Genomic DNA, 20133 nt, shown 5'->3' with positions numbered 1-20133 from the left:
ACCTGTGAATGACTAATACCAATCTGATGATGCTATATTCTTGGAGCACTTTCTTACAGTCTGTGTCTTGCATGCACTTTGAAGTTACGCCAAAAATAGTTACTCAAGCAACTGGATAAAATTTTGAATTTCCAGTTGCTTGTGTTCTTTGGCATATCTTACTACCTGGATGTCTAACCTTCATCAACGCACTTTGAAGTTGTATTTTCAGAAGAATTTTCTCCCACAGAAATAATCTCAACATGTCGTTGTATAGATTTATAAGTGTGACCTTCTCGACTTTATATGTGTACGTGTTCAGTTCCTTGACCAGATTCCTCCAGGCCTTTTGAATATTTCATTCTGCTGGCCATCTTTGCCAATTGCGTGGCCTTAGCGGTCTATGTGCCCTACCCCGAGAAAGATTCAAATGAAGCCAACCAACAATTGGTAAGTCACTGCCCGCACCGCGGGAATTCAATATGGGGTTTCAACGAGGGGTTGCCATGGTAACACATCAGCTCACGCCTTTGTGCTGTTGACCTCCGCCGACCCCCCTCTGGGCGTGAAAGCACCCAGAGTTCCCAGGGAAATTATAGCCATAGGGACGCTAGGAGCTTCCAGTCAAAACAGGTGCATTGAACCACCTCCGCATTGTTTAATTGTTTTAGCTCTGTGTTTAATGGACACGGTTGTGTCCGGAATGAGCTGATACGTCACCGGAACAGAAGGAGTTCTTACCTGTTTGTCATAATGATAACATAGCGTATTTTGACATCCGAACAACATTTGATAGATTTTTTAGCATACGGTGAAGTTGAAAATGGATTGTATACAGGCGATGTCAGCCTAAAATGTTTGAACGTAAACCTGTCAAGAATGGTTCTGTTCTTGATTGCACTGAAAGTCACTAAAGTGTTATTGAATTACGAAAAAATCCTGAAACTGATTAATCAAAATACCTTGCCTATCATAAGCTGGACTGCTCTGTTGTGATGGCAAAGGTACTATTTTTCCCTGGTGACTTGGCCCTTACTTCCTGTATTTATTCATTTATTTTGTTTTAGCAAAAGATTATAACATAAAACAAAGTTGAAAGATATATCGTGCAATATTCTAGAGGAAAAAATGGCCTCTCTCTCTCCAAGCCCTTTCTGCACACATTTTCCCCATCCTTCCTACTCAGATCTAGAGCCCCTCTGTACAATAGCCGAGTTCCAGACTCCCTTTGGAAAAATGTTTTAAGCATTCGCACCAGAAGGAGGCGAGGAAATAGCCCGTCCCTGGGGAACGACAGGTGGATTTTCATGGATTTCCTGTCTGATGCTGGGATATCCATTTCTTTGTGCGATGTTCGGATTGATCCGGATATTGACTGTGCAGTGCAAAAGATGCCGTGGAGTTCTGAATGTAAATTTTTTACTGCAGGATGTATCGAAAAGGAGAGGATTTGGCAGTATTCTTGACGTGTGCGTCGTGAGTGATACAGAGACAAAAAAAAACAGGCTGTGCCCGAAAGAAAATAAAGACTCCTTTCACTCATTTTCACACAGATACTCAGAAACACAATGATGCTCTTTTGTGGCTGCTGTGTTGAGATATGGTGCAGTAGCTGAGATTTTCTTATCTCGGCACCACTGCTGAACTTTGAGAACAATCCAGAGCGTAGTTCCGCATTCTGGTTTTGTGTTGCGCTCCTAAGCCTGTGGCAAGAATGTCTTGCAATTACTGGTGCTGGCAGGATGCCTGCCTCTGGAGGAGCAGGTTGTCAGACAGTGGTGGGTTGGGTCTTAATGAATTACAGACAGGTGGTTGATTGGGGAAGACACCAAGAGTATAAGAATGAACTTTTATAATGATTTCATTGATAAGATGTTTTTGTTGTAAAGTGTATGTATAATTGTCCCTCTGACAGGATAATGTTACTTTCTTATATAGAAAATGTAATTTTTTCCAGGTAAGCAGGAGGTAGGATGATGTTTAAGGGGCGGTGATTAATTGCTACCTTTTTTTTTCAAGGAAAAACTGACCAGAAATGTTTCTATTTTTTTTCCTTAAATTCAGCAAAGCGTAGAATTTTACTGGTTGTGATTTGCACAGTGTTAGCCAGCCAGCATTATATTGACTGAGGCAATCTTGTGTGTAGAATTTCACTGTTTGTAATTTGCGTGGTGTTAGCCAGAGAGTGATATATTGAGGCGATTCCTCACTTTCTTCTTCAATTATTTCTGCTCTTCCTTAGAGGTTGTCTTCTTGAGTGATTTGGGTGATTATTGGCTGAGAACTGTCAGACAGGAGATGGGGAAATTGATAGAGAGGACCCTGAGGAGCTAAGGTGCATCAGATTGTTTTCTCACCCCTGAGGTTAAGGATGGAAGACTGTCTATTACACCCAACATGCCGTTATTGGTTCTCACACCCTGGGAGTTGTACAACTAAAGGCTTGCATTTTCTGAAGAAAGTGAGTTGAAAAAAGGTGGTGGTGGTGGTGGTTAAGTTAAAGTATCCTAGACGTCTTCATAAGACGCAAAGGGGTGGCGCCTATCTCCATTTCTGTAGCCCTTGGGCCACACATTTGTGCAAGTCACTACAGCAGGGGGCTGGTTTGCTGGCAGTGATGTGTGTTAAGCTTCCATACTCTTTCCTAAATGCTGAGTGCTAAGTAGAGAAAGCAGTATGTACCAATTTTAGAGTCTTTGGTATGACCCGGCTGGGATCAAGCTCACGACCTACCGTGTGGCAAGGTGAACACTCTACCCACTAGGCCATTGCACCGGCCAGTGGTGGTCCCATAGCCTTCTAGAGGCCACAGAGACAGTGGTTTGTTGTTCACTGTGTCTAGTGCAATAGTACTGTTACTTTGGAAGGCGGAGCCCAATCCTCTCCTTGTACTGCCTTTTATCACTATTTACTTTTAACGTTGCTTTGAGGATGCAATTTACCTGTAGATCTTTTTAAAAATTTTCTCAAACACCTGTGAGAACTGCTTGTTATTGCATTGTGTGTGTAACAATTCTTAGCAGTTTCCAAGTCAGTAAAGATCAGATCTTATAATAGTTTGTTTGTTTGAACCTTTGTTTATTCATGAGAAGCTTGAATCGGCATGCAGGCCGCTTTTCATTGAGGTCATGAGGGAAGAGTTAAGGGTCAGATACAATATAACAGAGATACACAGTCATTTAAGTCCTTAAACTCCATTAACATTACATATATATGGTACAATACATATAATCGGTACAACAGTCATACAACATCTAGTAAGGCAAAGCTGGTTCATGGTCCGTGTCCATTCCTCTCGTTCATTTCCGTCACTTCAAGAGTGTCTTAAAGGAAGTCAGATTTGGAGCAGTATGTGTGTCTGGCGGTAGGCTGTTCCAGACTGTTCTAGTCATATGTCGGGGAAGTGGCTTTTTGTGTCAAATATCCGACTGTTGACATGATCACTAATTCGTAAAGACAGGAGCAATTTATTTTCCGATTCCTATGACTACTAAAAGCAAGATTCTTTTATTTCAGCTTCAAAGAAATTTTAAGGAATTAAGTATGCTGTTTGATCTCCTAAGAAGCATTTTCTATAATACAATATTCAGAAAATTGCTACTGGCCATCGTAAAATGTCATTTGGTACAATTTGGACTAATTTCGTATCTGACGTTAGAATTCAATGCTAGGAATAGGATGTTTTGACACCAGTTAGCACATCTTTGTATGGTAGAGGACAGGTTTTTGAAGAATCCTATGTTAAATGTGTGTTTAACATTTAGAATAAGACTTATCATGTACCCTGTTAAGTTAAGAGCTTTGCAACAGAGTCCGCTTACAGATGTGATTTTTGTGGCAGAGACTGCCATTCTCGTATAGGGCTGTTTAGCCATAGTCGTTGCTGTACGTGTATGTAGGGCTGTTGTGAATTAGGATTTTACCATGGTCAATACTGACCGACGGAGGCCATATATATATATATATGTTAAGTCATGACTTGATGTGGGACTTTAATGATACTGTCAAAAGACTTGATAGGGTTAATTTGTATCAGCTAGTGTGATGAGTTTGTTTAACTTTAAGCCTTCAGGCAGCAGTGCCAAATGCTATATAGATAAGAGGGCACAAAACTCATTATTAGGTACAAGTATATCTAACCCACTATTAGTACCAACATTTAGGTGCACAAATATAATTTCGGGTGCACAACAAAGGATAAAGTAGCATGTCAGTAAAACATAATGACTAAACTTACTGCCTTAATACCTCTCTTCATATCTTTAGCTACATGTAACTTGGAACAAGTAATACAACAAAGGCTTTCAATTATTTTTTCTGACACCATGTCAAGAACATGCACTGTATATCTAGGTGCACTGGTGTAACCTCAGTCAAAAATTTGGTGCACAAAAGTGCATATTCACAAAAGTGCATACAGCCCTAGATATAATCCATTAGCTGACTTTCATTCCTTTCCAGACACCGTCATGAGAGAAAGAATCGTCCTCCATTTACGTTCTATTCAACCCTGTTAATAAGGGCCACGCTTGCTGGTGAGATATGCCACCACCAATCATTTATGATGCTCACAATAAATGTTACGTAAGTCCTCAAACTGGGCCTATTATGTAAAAGCCCTTTCAGAGAAGTAGGTTACTAAGGAAAAGGTCAGGAAGAAATTTGAATGAATAAATGAATGATATGCCAGCAAGACACCCACACGCTTCACAATGAAACATTGATATTTTGTTATTTCTAACATCCTGTCACCAACAGCTCCCTTCTCCCTCTTTATGCGAATTCTATGGAGGCTGATGTCACATCATTTTTCATTTCTCAGCACTATACCTCTTAAGGGTTTTTCTGTATAGCCATAACAGTTGATATTCCATTTTGCTCTTTTTTTATTGCATAATCTTATTCTCTTGACCAATTGGTTAGACTAAATTTCAAGGTACTGTACACAGACATTTTATTCTGACTGTAGGTATTATGCTTATATAGAAGCTGTAGCTAAGACTCAATTTGTACGAGATGTTCTGTTTCATTGTTTTCTGTTATGTTTTTACCACACTGATCTCGACCATGTACATTAACCATTTCACACTCAGTTGTTCAAACTGCCTAAACATGACTTAAGCTAGGTCACATCTTGAACACATCACAACAGTATGGGATCCATATTCCAAAAAAAGGCAAAGTGAAGATGACAAGTCATAACCAGCTGCTGCCTCATGTCAGCAGAGCTGGTCTGTTACACATTCAAACCGGAAGACATAACTGCACTCCCCTGTCAATACTGTGATGTTGAGAAAATAGAAAAATAACACCATTTTGAAATAGAATAGTAATGAATTATACAACGAATGGAAAGCTGAGCTTTATAAACTGTCACGACCTATATTTCCCTACTTCATACAGCAATATAGACAAATTTATACTTTTAATGGATTTCGACAAACCATTGATTATAAACCATATCTTTTAACCATTAAGGAAAGGCAAGAAGTTGAATCCATGTACTTTATAAATAGATGTACATGTATCTGTGTATTATTATTTTGTTGTGACTTGTACTTAACCCATGGCCAGTGGGTATAATTAAGATCTTCATTCCTTCATATAATGATACAGTTGTACCAGTTTACCAATTTAGATCCAACTGCAGACTCCCCAAGTTTTCCTGTAATCAGCAATTCCATTTCCTGTGTACAGTAGCTTGTACAGTATGTTTGTTCATCACCTACTTTAGTATTAATCAATTGACAGATGCCCCTAGCCGGGGACCAAATAAAGCTGAAAGGGTGGGTAAATCATTAACAATGGGAGCGATCATTAATTCATTCCGCAAGAGTCACCGTTAGGGCAGCTGGCTGGGTATATAGCAGGGCTCGAAATACATTTTTCGGAATAGGTGCTCTGGTGCATCTAGAGTCTAGAAATTTTTGGGTGCACAGAAGAAAAAAAATTGGGTGCATAACATAAAATAGAGTAGAATGTTAGCCAAACCTGACTACAAACCTCTTGTCAGAGCTTGGGTCTGAAATTCTACTGCATGTTAGATTTTTAAAAAGCCGTACAACAAATGTTTTATCATTTCAAGACACTTAAATGTCAACGAAGCATATGTTGTACAAGTATGCTAGTGTACCAAAATCATATCTTTACATACGTAACCCCATACAAATATTTAGGTACACTGGTGCACCCATGGTCAAGAATCAGGTGCACAGCTCCAACTTTGGGTGCACAAAACTTCACATGCACCCAGTATTTCCAGCCCAGGGTATAGAGACATGCATGGTCCCGAGGTTTGAATCATTTATAACAGATTGCCAGGTAAACCGGCACTCATGTGACGTATCAACGCAGTTGCGTTGCCTGGCAACACAGGCTTGCCCCAGCGAAGGCAGGAGGTGGCGGAAGTCATGAATATTACCGAACACAAGCGGAGATCGCTGAAGGTCACGCAACCGGCTGACGAAAACGGTAGCTAAGAGCCGGTGATTGCCTTGCATTGTTGCAATTTTCCTTTTCCCAGGGCTGCGGAATATGAATCACAGGAAACTAAATACAGCCTCTGTCGTGATTTCATGGTTAAACCATCTTATAAACAAGACAGTTGTAGATTGAGTTGTAGATAGACTTGTACGGTTATTAGAACTGTACATCATTTTGATATCATTACTCAGACACGTAATAGATTTCTCCTGAAGTAGGCTGTACATATTATTTTATTTATTCATTTTATTTTCTGTCATTTTTATCCAGGGTTGCCTAGCTCAGTGATTAACACTGCTTTGCATTTGGGCCCTGCGTCATACATAAATAAAGAAAACAAGTTGTATATACATATGTAGTCAAATACAAAAAAATTGACATACAATAAATGATAATGATAATGATAATAATAAAAGAAAACAATAATAATAACGATAACAATAAAATAATATTATTAAGCATTCTCCTGTCATACAAAAAATTGTTTCAAACTGATAATACAAATTATAATACTGATAATACTGATAAAATGATACTGATAAATGATACTGATAAATACTGATAAATAATACTGATAAATAATACATTGATATATAAGAAGTGCTTATCTGTATTTCAGTAGTGCATATTAATGAGAATACATCCAGATGTTCCACATGATAAATGTTACTGTGTCACACAGGCAGTGAAATATTGCCCCATAAATTTGTTCAGTTGGTTTTGGTATAATCTTTCCAAACCGTCCTTACGTGACCTGTTAGTCTGTAATCATGATAAAATGTAGCTGTCAGACTGGAACTATGTATTATTTTGTATGTATGTATCATATATACAGGGTCAAAGTGCTCAAAAGGTCATATACATGTGTACCCGGTACCAGTATACATGAAACTGAAATTGAGGGCAGATTAAGAAAAATTAATAAACGTCCACTGTATGGGGTGAAAAAATGTTAGAGCTTTGCACTATGTATGAACCACCATCCAGCCATTATTGACGGAAATGCGGAAACAAAATGTTGCTTACAAAAAAGTAGTTGATTGCCATTGCAAATCACTTTAATTCGTCTATTGTACATTTTTTTATTTTAAGGAAGTTCCACCATATTGTTGATTTTGGTGGCCTGCAATAGCAGATGACTGAAAAATTTTTTATGGTCCATTTTATAATGATCCATATTCATGGGAAGTGTTCTTTTGATAATTTTAATTACCTCCTATCAACATGATGATGCAGAGGTGACAAATTGAATTTTGCAATGAGCTTTTCCTTGAGGAATTCATTAATTTGAATTTTAGTCTAAGGACCTAATGTGCCTTGTTCTTTTAACAGTATATATGGAGTCAATTGTCATCTTGTTCAAGAACCTTATCTAAAGTTTGCTGGGTTGGACTTCTTCCTTGAAGGGAGACTGTTTGACAGATCTATCCACTTTTCCAATTGTTATAATTTTGAATTGTTTTCTCTTTATCTGTGACAGTGGGAAAAGTTTGTGGGAACTTACAGTCATGTAACTTTGTGGTTGGATGATTGGAGGCCTTTGCTGTGTTTTAAGTTCTCGGTTGAGACAACGGTAGTAACACAATTTAAGATGGAACATAATATATGTTCTCAGTGTGTATTATTGGCCACTGTGAAAACTGTGAACATTATCAAACCGCCACAAATATTTCACAATCTGCAGTAATCAGAAGAACCATCTTCTGCATTTCCTAGAACCTTCCCTGCCCTCCCCTGGTATTCCTGTGCGGAGCAGTCATGACACGACGATGCTGTCAGCTGGAGGCCTAGTGCCCTTATATGGAGGCTGGGTGATTACATGCGGCCCCAGGTTGCCTAAGACAGAATTGATCTCAGGGTTACTGATTAAGTAGGCCGCCTCGTTAGATCGTACCAACTCACCAGGGAGAGGCGGGGGTCTGTCGGTGACTCACGGACGTGCGTAATGCGCCTGCTGATTACACCGTGCTGAACTTATGACTCTCGTTTTTTACTGTTGAGATGTGAACTCCGGTAACCTCGTTATTGTGATGAATGTATTACAAACTTGTTGGACCACCGAGGTTGTTGGGACGAATGCAACAGCTGGACCAGAGCGTTATCAAAATTGAAATATAGCTTGTTGTAAAAAAACATCAGCAGTTGAACCAGAGCTTTTTGAAAATTAAAATCTAACTTGTTGGGAAAAATGCATCAGCTGACTAGCTCTATTAGAGCTTTACCAAATGAAATCAAAACACAATTATCTTTTTGTTCAAACTTGTAATTAGTTCATTATGTAGGTTCTAACAATCTTGCATCAAGCATCAGGCTTTGTTTTACAGTTTTTCTTTAGGTCTTGAAATATGCCCCTTGCAACTTGTGATTTGCAGAAAACATTGTTGAGATTCGAGAAAGATGTATTACTTAGCAAGTTCCAATGTACCAACCTAAATAAGTATAGGGCTGGCTCATTTTCAGAAAATAGAAGTAAAGAATTTTATCATTATTTATTGTATGTTGATTTTCTTGTTTGTATTTGACTGTACATATGACTTGACTTGACTACTACATAATATTATATACTTCTTGTTAATATGTTTTATTTATTCATGTATGACACAGAGCCCCACTGCAAAGCAGTGTTCATCACTGAGCTAGGCCACCCTGGAAAAAATGACAGAAAAAGAAATAAAATAAACAGATAAAGACACAGTTTTTATCATTCCTCACTTATAATGTGACAGTAAAATCTTTGCAATTTACAGTATAGATTGAAAGGAATCATGATAATCCATGCACAGTATTGTCTAGCAGGCAACAACAGATCATCCAGGCAGTGCATAACTGATAGTCAGATACTAACGCTTTGCTTCAACTGAACCCATAACTATTTCAAAACATGTGTTAGGAAAGGAAAGGAAAGTAATATCGATCCAGTTTTAGCTCACTGAAGAGCTAATCTTCCACTGGTCGTGACAGAGAAGAAGACAGACGCTATCTGTAGTATTTACAGGTTCATTGTACAGGGGAAATTCCCCTAGCTCATTTTGACAAGCACAATGAACAGTGGACCACGGCTTAACGTCCCGTCCTAAGGACTGCGATCTTTTCCGGTAGCGTGCATGTCGGGTGAGCAACACAGCCGGGATCGAACCCGGGGCTTCTAGTTCCAGAGGCAAGATCGCTAACCACTGGACTACACACGCTACCTTCACAGTGTTGATACAGTCAAACCTGTATTAGCGGTCATCTTTGCATAGCGGCCACCTGCCCATAGTGGTCACTTTTTGTCGGTCCCTTGGGTTTTCCCCATTGACATAAGCATTAAGAATTAGGCTATAGCGGCCACCTGTCCAACGCGGTCGCGGCCAGACGATTTTCGGTCCCGCGAGTACAGTAACACTGCCGATAACGGGCAATGTGTGCCGGTAGAAGCCGCATCGCCACCACACGCCGGGTTCAAAATCTTCATTTTTTTATGCAGTTATCAAGTTTATGTGAACTCAACTTGACAAGATAATAATGATAAAGAAAACAAGAATGTTTTATCTTTGTTAGATTATCCATGGTTTGACGCGAACTGAAGTATTTCTTCACATGGCTTGCGTTTGTACATCGTAGCATATTTGACTATTTCTGTGCATTTGGACTGGGCAAAAATTACGGTAGTTTTTGGAAAATACAACCCGCACATGTATCTGATGCACTAAGTTCGCGAATTGTTTCAATGTCGGCCAAATATTTCCGTTTTCCCCGGGAATTCATCCGAAAATGTGCCCAAACACGATTTTCAAAATGGCGGAGCAGTATAAAGGTCATCGGAAGACACCACTGTTGCGGAGGTGTAGTGTGTTAAATTTATTTTGCTGCAAACTATTACTGAGGATAATTACTTAACCAAAAGCCTCGAACTAGATATGGATAACATTACTATGATATAAAATTTGGGCTGTTGCAATTTTCTTAAAAGAAAAAAAAAGCTCTCAAAAGAGCGACCTTCCTCTCATTACCCTATTAGCATAATGGTAGAAGCCGATCATGACAAGCAAACAACAACAGACAAGGAAAATTGTCGCCACGATTTTATGTTTGAAAACGGTCGAAAACTAACAGTAAGTGGCAACTGAGCAACATATATATTTTGTTCTTAACTAACTAGGTGGCATTTTGCTGCGAAGGACTTAGTTTCATATGATTAAAACTCGTTGGTGACGCGTGTGCCGGCAGCGAAGCAGTCGCGAATGATCAAGAGCAGAGTATGGCGATGCTGGTCTGTTCAGACATGAAGCTCGAGCAAGCCATTGATTTTGGAGTTGGCAGATACAATAATTCTTTTTGCAAGCCCATAATAGAAGTAAAAGAACAACAATCGAATTTCTAAAAGGTGCCTTACCTATGTTAATGTTTACATGTGTACTGTACGGTGAATAAAAAAATGTATCTCAGTGGGTACTGAAAACATCTGTCACTCGTGGTCAATTAATCAACATTTTCTCCATAGCGGCCACCTGTCCTTAGCGGCCAGTTTTGGCCAGTCCCTTGAGTGACCGCTATAGACAGGTTTGACTGTAGTTGGATACAGTCAGATGGATATCCCTCACCAGTTATAAAGAGAAGCTTACCATTTGATTGAGTAGTCTGTTATATGCCAGTGCTCAAAATGTTACAGACTGTGGAGTATGTGTAACAAAAACTGGTGTGCCATGCAAATATCAAGCCTGCTTGACGGGTTTTCCAATCTCGGTGCCAAGGCAAGGGAGTACAGAAATGTCAGAAGTTGACAAGAAAAAGTCAGTCTGTGATGATCATCATGATCTTTAACAACACCTTAAGGTCATTCCTGGTACGTCCTTCTTTTATTGTTCACACATTTGAACATCGAAAGGTATCCATGCAAATACATCCCCATTTTCAACAGATTTTCTCAGATCAAATACAATCTGTATTTAGTTTAATATGGGGCCAAGTGTCTTTTTTTAGAGGTGGTCACTTGTACAGGTTTGACCGTAGTTTGAGGTTATGTTTTTACACATTTCTTACAAACTAAATGTTCATCTTAAGCATTAATTCAGTATTCCACCCAAATGGGGGTTTTGGTGTCTTTGGATGTCCTTCTTTTGCAGTCACTGCCTTCAATTGTACGTGTCTAAGGCTGTCTCATAATTTCTGAAAAATGTGCCCTAATTGCATCATAAAAACATTATGTATACACTTAGTGAATTAAGTCAAGTCTGGTTGGAATGCTGCTTAAATTCATCTCTACATCCCAGTCATGATAGACTGCTTGTTCTGACCACCAACGAACCGGGGTGATCAACCTGATATCTAAGATAGTTGTCTAGCAGCCATCTTCCCCTTCAGCTTTTGACAAGAGTCTATGATTAATATCATAATTATGGTATGATTCATCTTGAGCAAAAATGGAAAGGTCAATAAATTAAGGGCATTGCTCATGATAAATGGCTGGAGTAACCTTATCCAAAGACTAAGGTAAACAAGTATGTCCATGATACCTCGTGTACATTACAAGCTCTTATAATGATGTCTGTCCAATCCTTGTAACTTATAAGGGCATTAAGCAGAAATAACCTTTTCAACTGCCAAATGCTATTTTGTGGTCTACCTAGATTTCAGATATTTTCAGTACTAAAGCCACCCGAGCTAAACCCGAGAAAAACTCCAATCACTTTTTCATAGTCCCTTAAATTTTAATTAAGCTTAGATGATTGTTCCCATTGACACAGCATTAAGAATCATGTCCATAGTGACCACCTGTCCACATTTAGACAGGATTTCTAGCTCCTCTGAGTGGCCTTCATGGGCAGGTTTGACTGTAGTTCAACCCTCTAGGTTGTAAAAAGATATCCAGAGATCTGTGAGTGTCTGGCATCCTGCTGGTAGTGTTTGGGCAACTGGTTTCTGTCTGCCTCTTACCAGGGCCTGCAGGGAGGATAGAATTCCTCCTGACAAGCCTCTGCTACTGTGTTACACTCCCCACAGGGGGCACACAGGAATTCAGCAAGGCCAAACCATGGCTAAGGATAGGGACACTTTGGGTTACGCTTTGGGGGCCTTTGGCCTGATCAATCTTACTTGTTGTTTTGCAAACCCACACTGAAAAGTACACATTTAAAATCAAATTGTACTGCTGCTACTGTGTTACACTCCCCACAGGGGCACACAGGAATCCAGCAAGGCCAGACCATGGCTAAGGATAGGGACTGTTTGGGGGCCTTTGGCCTAGCCAATTTCTTATGTTGTTTTACAAACCCACTTTGAAAATCAAGTTGTACTGCTGCTACAGTGCTGAGGGCAGGAATTCAACAAGACCAAAGCATGGCTAAGGATAGCCCAACCTTAAAAAGATTAAATCCCACTACATTATGTCAAGATTTTTCACAATGAAGAATTAAAAAAAAAACACTTGAAAAAAATGCAAACCTAAATCCCCCTACATCATATAACTTTTCATGTCATATAATCTTGGTCTTTGCTGTTGTACATGTATGTAAGATGTTTAGCAGCCTTGCAGTATTGCATCACAGTCATGCAGGTGACAAAGAAAGTGTTTCGTGCCTTATCGCTATGTGCTACCAGACTTTATCAGGGCTATACAGTTGAGGACTTTATTTCCAGTCATGCCTCCGTGGCCAGAGGTAAATGATAAGATAAGAGGTATTTGAAGTCGTGAGGTTGCATGATAAGCGCTGCACTTGACCATGACTCTGATCGATGCGCTGGAGAATGCATGCACTGCCTACTGTATTTGTCATCTCTGTCTTTGCATGTAACCTCGAAGATGTCCCTGTGCATGGAGATGGAAATGTTGACTGCTTGTCAATGAGCAGGGCTTGAAATACTTGGTGCAGGTGCCCTTTTGTGCACCCAGAATGGAAGTTGTGCCAGCTAATTTTTGACTGTGGGTGCACCAGTGCATATTATTACTAGTAGATGTTTTTGTAGGCTATACCGTAGAGGTACTATTGTACACTAGTACACAGAATATTCTTTGACGTATTACCGTATTATTTTACAATTTTATAAGTTCTATGGAATTACAGATTGAAGTCTTTAAGAGTCTTTAAGAGAAGCAGCAAGGTACTTTGTAATTATGTTTTGCTGACATTCTACTTTATTTCATGTTGTGCACCCAAAATGTTTTCTGTGCACCTAATTTTTTAGGTAATGTGCAGCTATTCCCAAAAATCAATTTCGAGCCTGGTTTGTACATGTAGCCTCAAAGATCTTGGTGCACATAGACATGAAAATGTCGGCTGATTGTCAATGAGTGTCAAATTTGTCAACATGTCAAAGGGATCAAGGTTGTAGTTAGGGTTGGTGACTGAGATTAGTTTAGAATATGAAGGTTCTGGGTTCAAATCCCTAGCAGGCCCCAATGTTGTTCCCTTGAGAAAGGCACTTTACACCTATTTCCTTTACTGGACTCAGGTGAGAATGAGTACTTATAGCTTTGGTTAGGGACGCCCTTTCAGATGGGATGTAAAGCATTCCAGTGTTGAGGCATACGGTAGAGGAAGCGTTTCTTTTCAGCATTTGTTTTAGGTTTTGGCAGTTTGATGGACTTTAATTTGTTGTTGTTGATCGACAAGAAATTTTTTTTTATTATTCCTTACTTTCTTACTAGTACTTATTTCGCGACCTGTGATAATAATCCAGCAGTATAAAAACATGCAACTGTTGCATTTGCTAATTTTCATCATCACACCTTTCCACTTCATTGGCAACCTCAATATCAGCGATAGATCAGTCAACCCTTTGAATGATGATGATGCAACATATAATCCCCCCCCCCCCTCCATATGCCCTCAAGTCACCCTTTTAAGTCTGCATCGGCAAAGAATTTGCCACACGTTTCTCCACCCCAGGCTGTGGCAACTTTTGCCAGCATTTTTGGCTGGAAGTCTCCTGATGGAACTGTCTAACATGAAACATGCCGCCAGTTTCTAATCTGACGGAAAACAAGGAGCACAGAGATATCACTTCCTCCCTCATGGAGTAGCCTTTTGGCATTAGTTAGTGGTTATGGGAGGTAGGGACTAGAAATGGTAATGACTCAATATGTAATCCTGGAAGAAATCTGTACTATAATTATAAAGAAAAATTCATTACTAATTTGCTTGAATGAATGAATGAAGGATTTTATTTGATCATTTTGATCGGATATGGAAAGTACGTATACCTCGCAGCCATAGGCTAAATTGCATACTTTTCACATATGTTCTTAAAAACTAGTGATATTATGAGTTCAACATTGCACAATCATCAGTTTTAACCATTCTGTGCAACATGGTATATGGAATTGTCTTGATCAAGATACAGATATTCATTTTGTACGATGCACTATCATTTACCACATCATAGATATTTTATTTTATGATCTTTATTTGTTTATTTAGGGGAGAAGAAATGTTAATGACTCAATACAATCCTTGAAGAAATCTGTGCTATTAAGAAAAATCATTACTAGTTTCCTTTATGGGTAATAAGTATATACTTGACTGTGTACTACATGTACATTTTTAAAATTTCTTTTATTATTGCATGTAAAGGATATTACAGTAATAGGAATACAAAAGAAAACATATGATATAGAAGATGTAAAGACAAAAACCTAAATGATATTCTAGAACAGTTTGGAAAAACTACATGTATATTAGAAAATGAAATAAGTGGAAACATTCAGCAGCTTTAATTACTCCGTAATTGTCTTGATTAAGATACAAACATTTATTTCGTATTGTAATATCATTTGCCACATCATTAGACATTTTCTTTCATGATGTTTATTTATTTACTCAGACATTGAAATTAATGTTTGTATTTTTCAAGCCCGAAAGCGCACAAATTTCATGGAAAAACGTAACTATTCTTTGTGATGTTATTTCTTGTAATAAGACTCCCAGACTCCCAGTCAGTAGGAATAATAAAAACAACCTGTTCGAGTACCACTCCATTTGTGCTCGGAGCTACAATGTACTCAGCTACCATGGCACACACGGTTTTTAGTGCTTGCTATTTTTAGGAGCGTTTGAAGCTCTGAGCCGTCGAGAAGAAACCCCCTTCTGTGCCCCCATTACTGTGTGGCTGCCTCGTCGGCAAAGCCACCAGCAATATGGCGCTACAACACAGGGAGATGCATGGGTACAACGGGTTCTTATTGATTTTGTGGGGTTGATGCCTCCGCGCAGAGCCAGCCCATTGGTACCATTGTAATTCCTCTGTCATACGCTCAGTCTTCGCATCAAATTAGCGCCGGGAAAAATACCGATCCACGCATTTTATTACCATTTTTATAAAGATGGAAGATTAGATGGCCCCTGTTATCTTTGTTGTCCGATTTCCGATGGCGAGAGGAAATTGATTGTGATCCAATAAATGGGCAGGGGCTTGAATGAGTCACCCTGGAGTCCACCTGTGAATTGCGCGGCGGAAACCCCGACGTGTGCCCCACCTAATGAGCCGCATCCTTTACGAAGGAGCCAAAAATGATGTGGCAGATATTCACCGGGCCGAGATGTACGCGATCGTCAATGCTCAACTTCCTACGCCAATCTCGGGGGGTGATCGGAAGACGGTGTTTTACTGCGCAGCCACAATTTTTACAATCGGAGGGAACAGAGACGTTGATTTCTCCGGTGGACTTGTCCTTGGGTGTAATTATGCCGTCTGCTAGGCTCTTTTGAGAGCATGGACTAATATTAATGAATAGAATATGTAATGGAAAATGTGATACGGTTCCGTTCATTTTTTTGTTGAAGTTGAATCGTGCTAATGGATATGGCGATATTTGTTGTTGAATGACTTGTTATCTTCCAGGCTCTTTTTGAGAGCACAGAATAATGATAAAAAATGATAAGAATATAATATATAATATAAAAGTTCAGGATACACTTGCATTTTCAACCCCCTAGGCTACAGCACAAGAATTTTGTTAATGATTATCTTTGTCATAATAAGACTCATGGATTCCGATGAGTTCTGTTTGAGAGCACGGAATAATGATAAAAAAACTGATGACATATAAGATATAAAAACTTAATGATACACTTGTCCTCAGGCCCATTCTCAGTCTCTGATGATAGATTAGAAGCGGTGGATGATATCTGAAACATCTGACCCTTCCGAGAATTTATCCTCCTTGCTTGATTTATTGCAGTAATGCAGGGCTCGAAATTCATTTTTGGAAATAGGTGCATCCAACCAAAAAAATTAGATGCACAGAAAGAATTTTGGGTGCACAACATAAAATAAAGTTGAATGTCAGTGAAACATAATTACAAAGTTTAATGCTACTGCCTCTCTTTAGAACTTCAATCTGTAATTCTGTTAAATTACATTAGCTGACTTCAAAATTTCAAACAAGTAATACATCAAATAAAGTGCAGCAAAAGGTTATATTGCTTTTTCTGATACTTATCTATAGATTTCAAGAATATTTTGTATACTTGTGTAAAATACTTGAATGTGTAAAATGGCACAAAAATACCTACTAGGTACACTGGTGCACCCACAGTCAAAAATCAGGTGCACATGCACCCAGTGTTTCGAGTCCTGAGTAATGTAACGATTAGGGGTGGATACCGGTTTGGCTTAATAAGGTCCAAGTCCAAGTTTAGGTCCAGAGATTTAGGTTCAGGTCCGGACTTGAACCTGGACCTGATCCTGTCCAGTTGATGTTTTGTTTTATTAGACCAATATTAAGCATAGAGAATTAATACTGACACGCATGACTATAAAAGTTTCTTGGTGAGAAGACTTTCAAGATAAACCAGTGTTTGATATTTGAATGGTACACTTATTTTAAATGCCTTTTTTGTCAGAGGGGAGACTCAAAACACTTTTTATCAAACAAAATAAAAAATATATTTGTACTTTGTTCAGGTTTTTTTGAACTCAGGTTTTTGGCTTTCAGGTTTTTTGGACTCGGTTCTTGGATGTTATATACTTATAAAGGTCCGAATCAGGTCCAGCGAACCGGTATCCACCCCTAGTAACGATCGACCTGGATGTCTAACCTTCATGGACGTGATATAAGATAAGATCCGGTTCTGTGAATTTTCTGTTGAAGTTGGATAGTGTTATGACAATATATTGTTGAAGGAAATGTATATAAATACTCGGGGCAAATAAGAAAAGTCCTTTTCACCACAACCTTAACCTTTAGCACTCTGAAGTAGCCGTTTGGCACCCAATTCCCTATTAGTTAGGCAGCATTAGGCAGCAGGGAGAAGGTTAAGGTCACATCAAATTAAATCATTGTTATGTGCATAATTATAATAATAAGTGCAATGCTTTAAATACTAAGATACACATGCATGAGGTTACTACAAGATTAGTAAATTTCATCTAGCTAGTATATCCTGTTATGTTTGAATCCATTACAATGTAATTTATTGTCATTACTTTTCTATCTACCTCATGTAGGGCTACCACATGAGTAGTGTTCTGCTTTCATAATTTTAAAATTCGGATCATCCATATTTTTAGAAACAAATTTAGATGTGAGGTCTGGATACAGTGTTATATCATTATTAATGGCGCTTTGCTTGCCAACATTAAAGTCTCAATTTGTCACATGTGAATTATTACATATTATGAATAATACTCAGGGTGTGTTCAATAAACAGAACTCGTCTTGTTCATTAAGTTTCATTTGAGGGAAGTAATTCTTAAAGGTGATAAAACTGTCGCTTTTGATTAGAAACAAAATTCATCATGTTTTTCTTCACACGACAGTTTTAATAGCAATAATGCATTATTTATAATCATTAATGATATAACTGTTACAGGAATAGACTGAAGACAGGATTTTTGGTGATTAAACATGGTATTTATAGAGGTAATAATGCCAACACTTGATGATATTTTCATATACTATAACAGGTACACATTTCTATTTTCATGCTTATGATAGGACATATGATAATAACATGCATTTGAGGAAAAATCAAACCTTTTTATGTTTTTTTTATCTTATGTTTTCAGGTACAAACAAATTGTATATATTTGTGGTATGCCTGAAAAACCCTTTTTGGCTTCAGTATCCAATACCAAACAGGTCAAAACAGAATGATCGATATCGTAAAAGTTAAATGATTTTAGATTTTGAAGCCCTATTTGTATACAGTTTCTCCCCATAACCTTGGTTTGTATATTTGTGTTTGTATAATGTATTCATACTTTATATGTCATTTTGTATTTGTATCTGGAAAATTGGCCTATAAGGGGCAAAAGGGTGTCCTAATAAACTCAAAGTCTTCAGATCTGCTATGTAATTCTTCTTCGGCATCGTGATCAGTAACTGTTGCTTGCTCATCAGTGTGGATGTCCCTGTAGCTCAACTGGTAGCAGCCTCTTAGGGGAGACACCGGTTCGAATCTGGGGAAGGGCATCCTGGTTGAAGCTGCATTCGTCTTTCAGAAGGGACGTACAATTGGGGGTCCCTTGATCCATGTAAAAGGCCACTTAAATAGCAGCCTCATTACTCAGATGGGTATCAACTGGCTGTATACTTCAGATGAATGAATGTAGAATCTCCAGTCAGAAGGAATCCCCCCTTGTGTCCTCCTCCCACTGCTACCCTCCCAGCAAGGCCAAGTCTGCTGCGGCCTGTTTCACAGCCCCAGATAGATGGACCAGTCGATCTGCCATATATGACAATACTTAACGTTTGGGACCGCATTGCAAGCAGCGACACCTAGCTGCAGTGTGGAACAGTACCAGCAAGTTCACAGTATTGCCCAGTGAGGAAGGTGACAGATGGTCATCGAAACGTCTGCTGTTGACTGTATACAGCTCCTGCTTTTGAATAAATAACCTTTTTATCCATCAGTGACTGTGCATATCTCCAGTGTGTATGCACCATGGCAGAAGGAATCCCCCCTTGTGTCCTCCTCCCACTGCTACCCTCCCAGCAAGGCCAAGTCTGATGCGGCCTGTTTCACAGCCCCAGATAGATGGACACTTGAGCTGCCATATACATTGTATGACAATACTTAACGTTTGGGACAGAATTGCAAGCAGCAACACCTAGCTGCAGTGTGGAACAGTACCAGTCAGTATTGCCCTGAGGAAGGTGACAGATGGTCAGCGAAACGTCGGCTGTTGATTGTATACATAGCTCCTGCTTTTGAATAGATAACCTTTTTATCCATCCAGGGCTCGAAATAGTGGGTGCATGTGCACCCAGTGCACCCAAAATTGGAGCCGTGCACCTAGTTTTTGACTGTGGGTGCACCAGTGCACCTACTAGTAGATATTTTGTAGCCTATAGGGTTAAGGTACTATTGTACACTCAGAATATTCTTGAAATGTAAGTATAAAAAAACAGCATGATAACTTTTTGCTATACTTTATTTTAATAAATGTATTATTTGTTTGAAATTTTGAAGTTACTGGTAGCTGTAGAATTACAGATTGAAGGCAGCAGTGTTAAACTTTGTAATTATGTTCGGAAGAACATTCAACTTTATTTTATCTGGTGCACCCAAATTCTTTCTGTGCACCCAATTTTTTGAGTTGGGTGCACCAGTGCACCTATTCCCAAATATGAATTTCGAGCCCTGCCATCAGTGACTGTGCATATCTCCAGTGTGTATGCACCATGGCAGAAGGAATCCCCCCTTGTGCCCCCCTCCGCCTGTACCCTCCCAGCAAGGCCAAGTCTGT

The 20133-nt window shown here is 39.1% G+C and overlaps 1 protein-coding gene across 7 annotated transcripts in view; it reads left to right on the top strand.

Moving 5' to 3' along the window:
- Nucleotides 1-20133, top strand: part of LOC136434461 (voltage-dependent L-type calcium channel subunit alpha-1D-like) — a 151366-nt gene that overhangs the window by 34213 nt on the left and 97020 nt on the right. For all 7 annotated transcript variants that reach the window (XM_066427269.1, XM_066427262.1, XM_066427268.1 and 4 more), the window contains exon 3: nucleotides 324-429. In XM_066427269.1, the coding sequence (XP_066283366.1) occupies nucleotides 324-429 (106 nt within the window). The remainder of the gene's footprint in view (nucleotides 1-323; nucleotides 430-20133) is intronic.

This window comes from Branchiostoma lanceolatum, chromosome 5 (assembly GCF_035083965.1).
Source record: "Branchiostoma lanceolatum isolate klBraLanc5 chromosome 5, klBraLanc5.hap2, whole genome shotgun sequence".
Lineage (NCBI taxonomy): Eukaryota > Metazoa > Chordata > Leptocardii > Amphioxiformes > Branchiostomatidae > Branchiostoma > Branchiostoma lanceolatum.
Note: the sequence above shows the minus strand (reverse complement) of the source record. Positions and strands in the feature narration are given on the sequence as shown.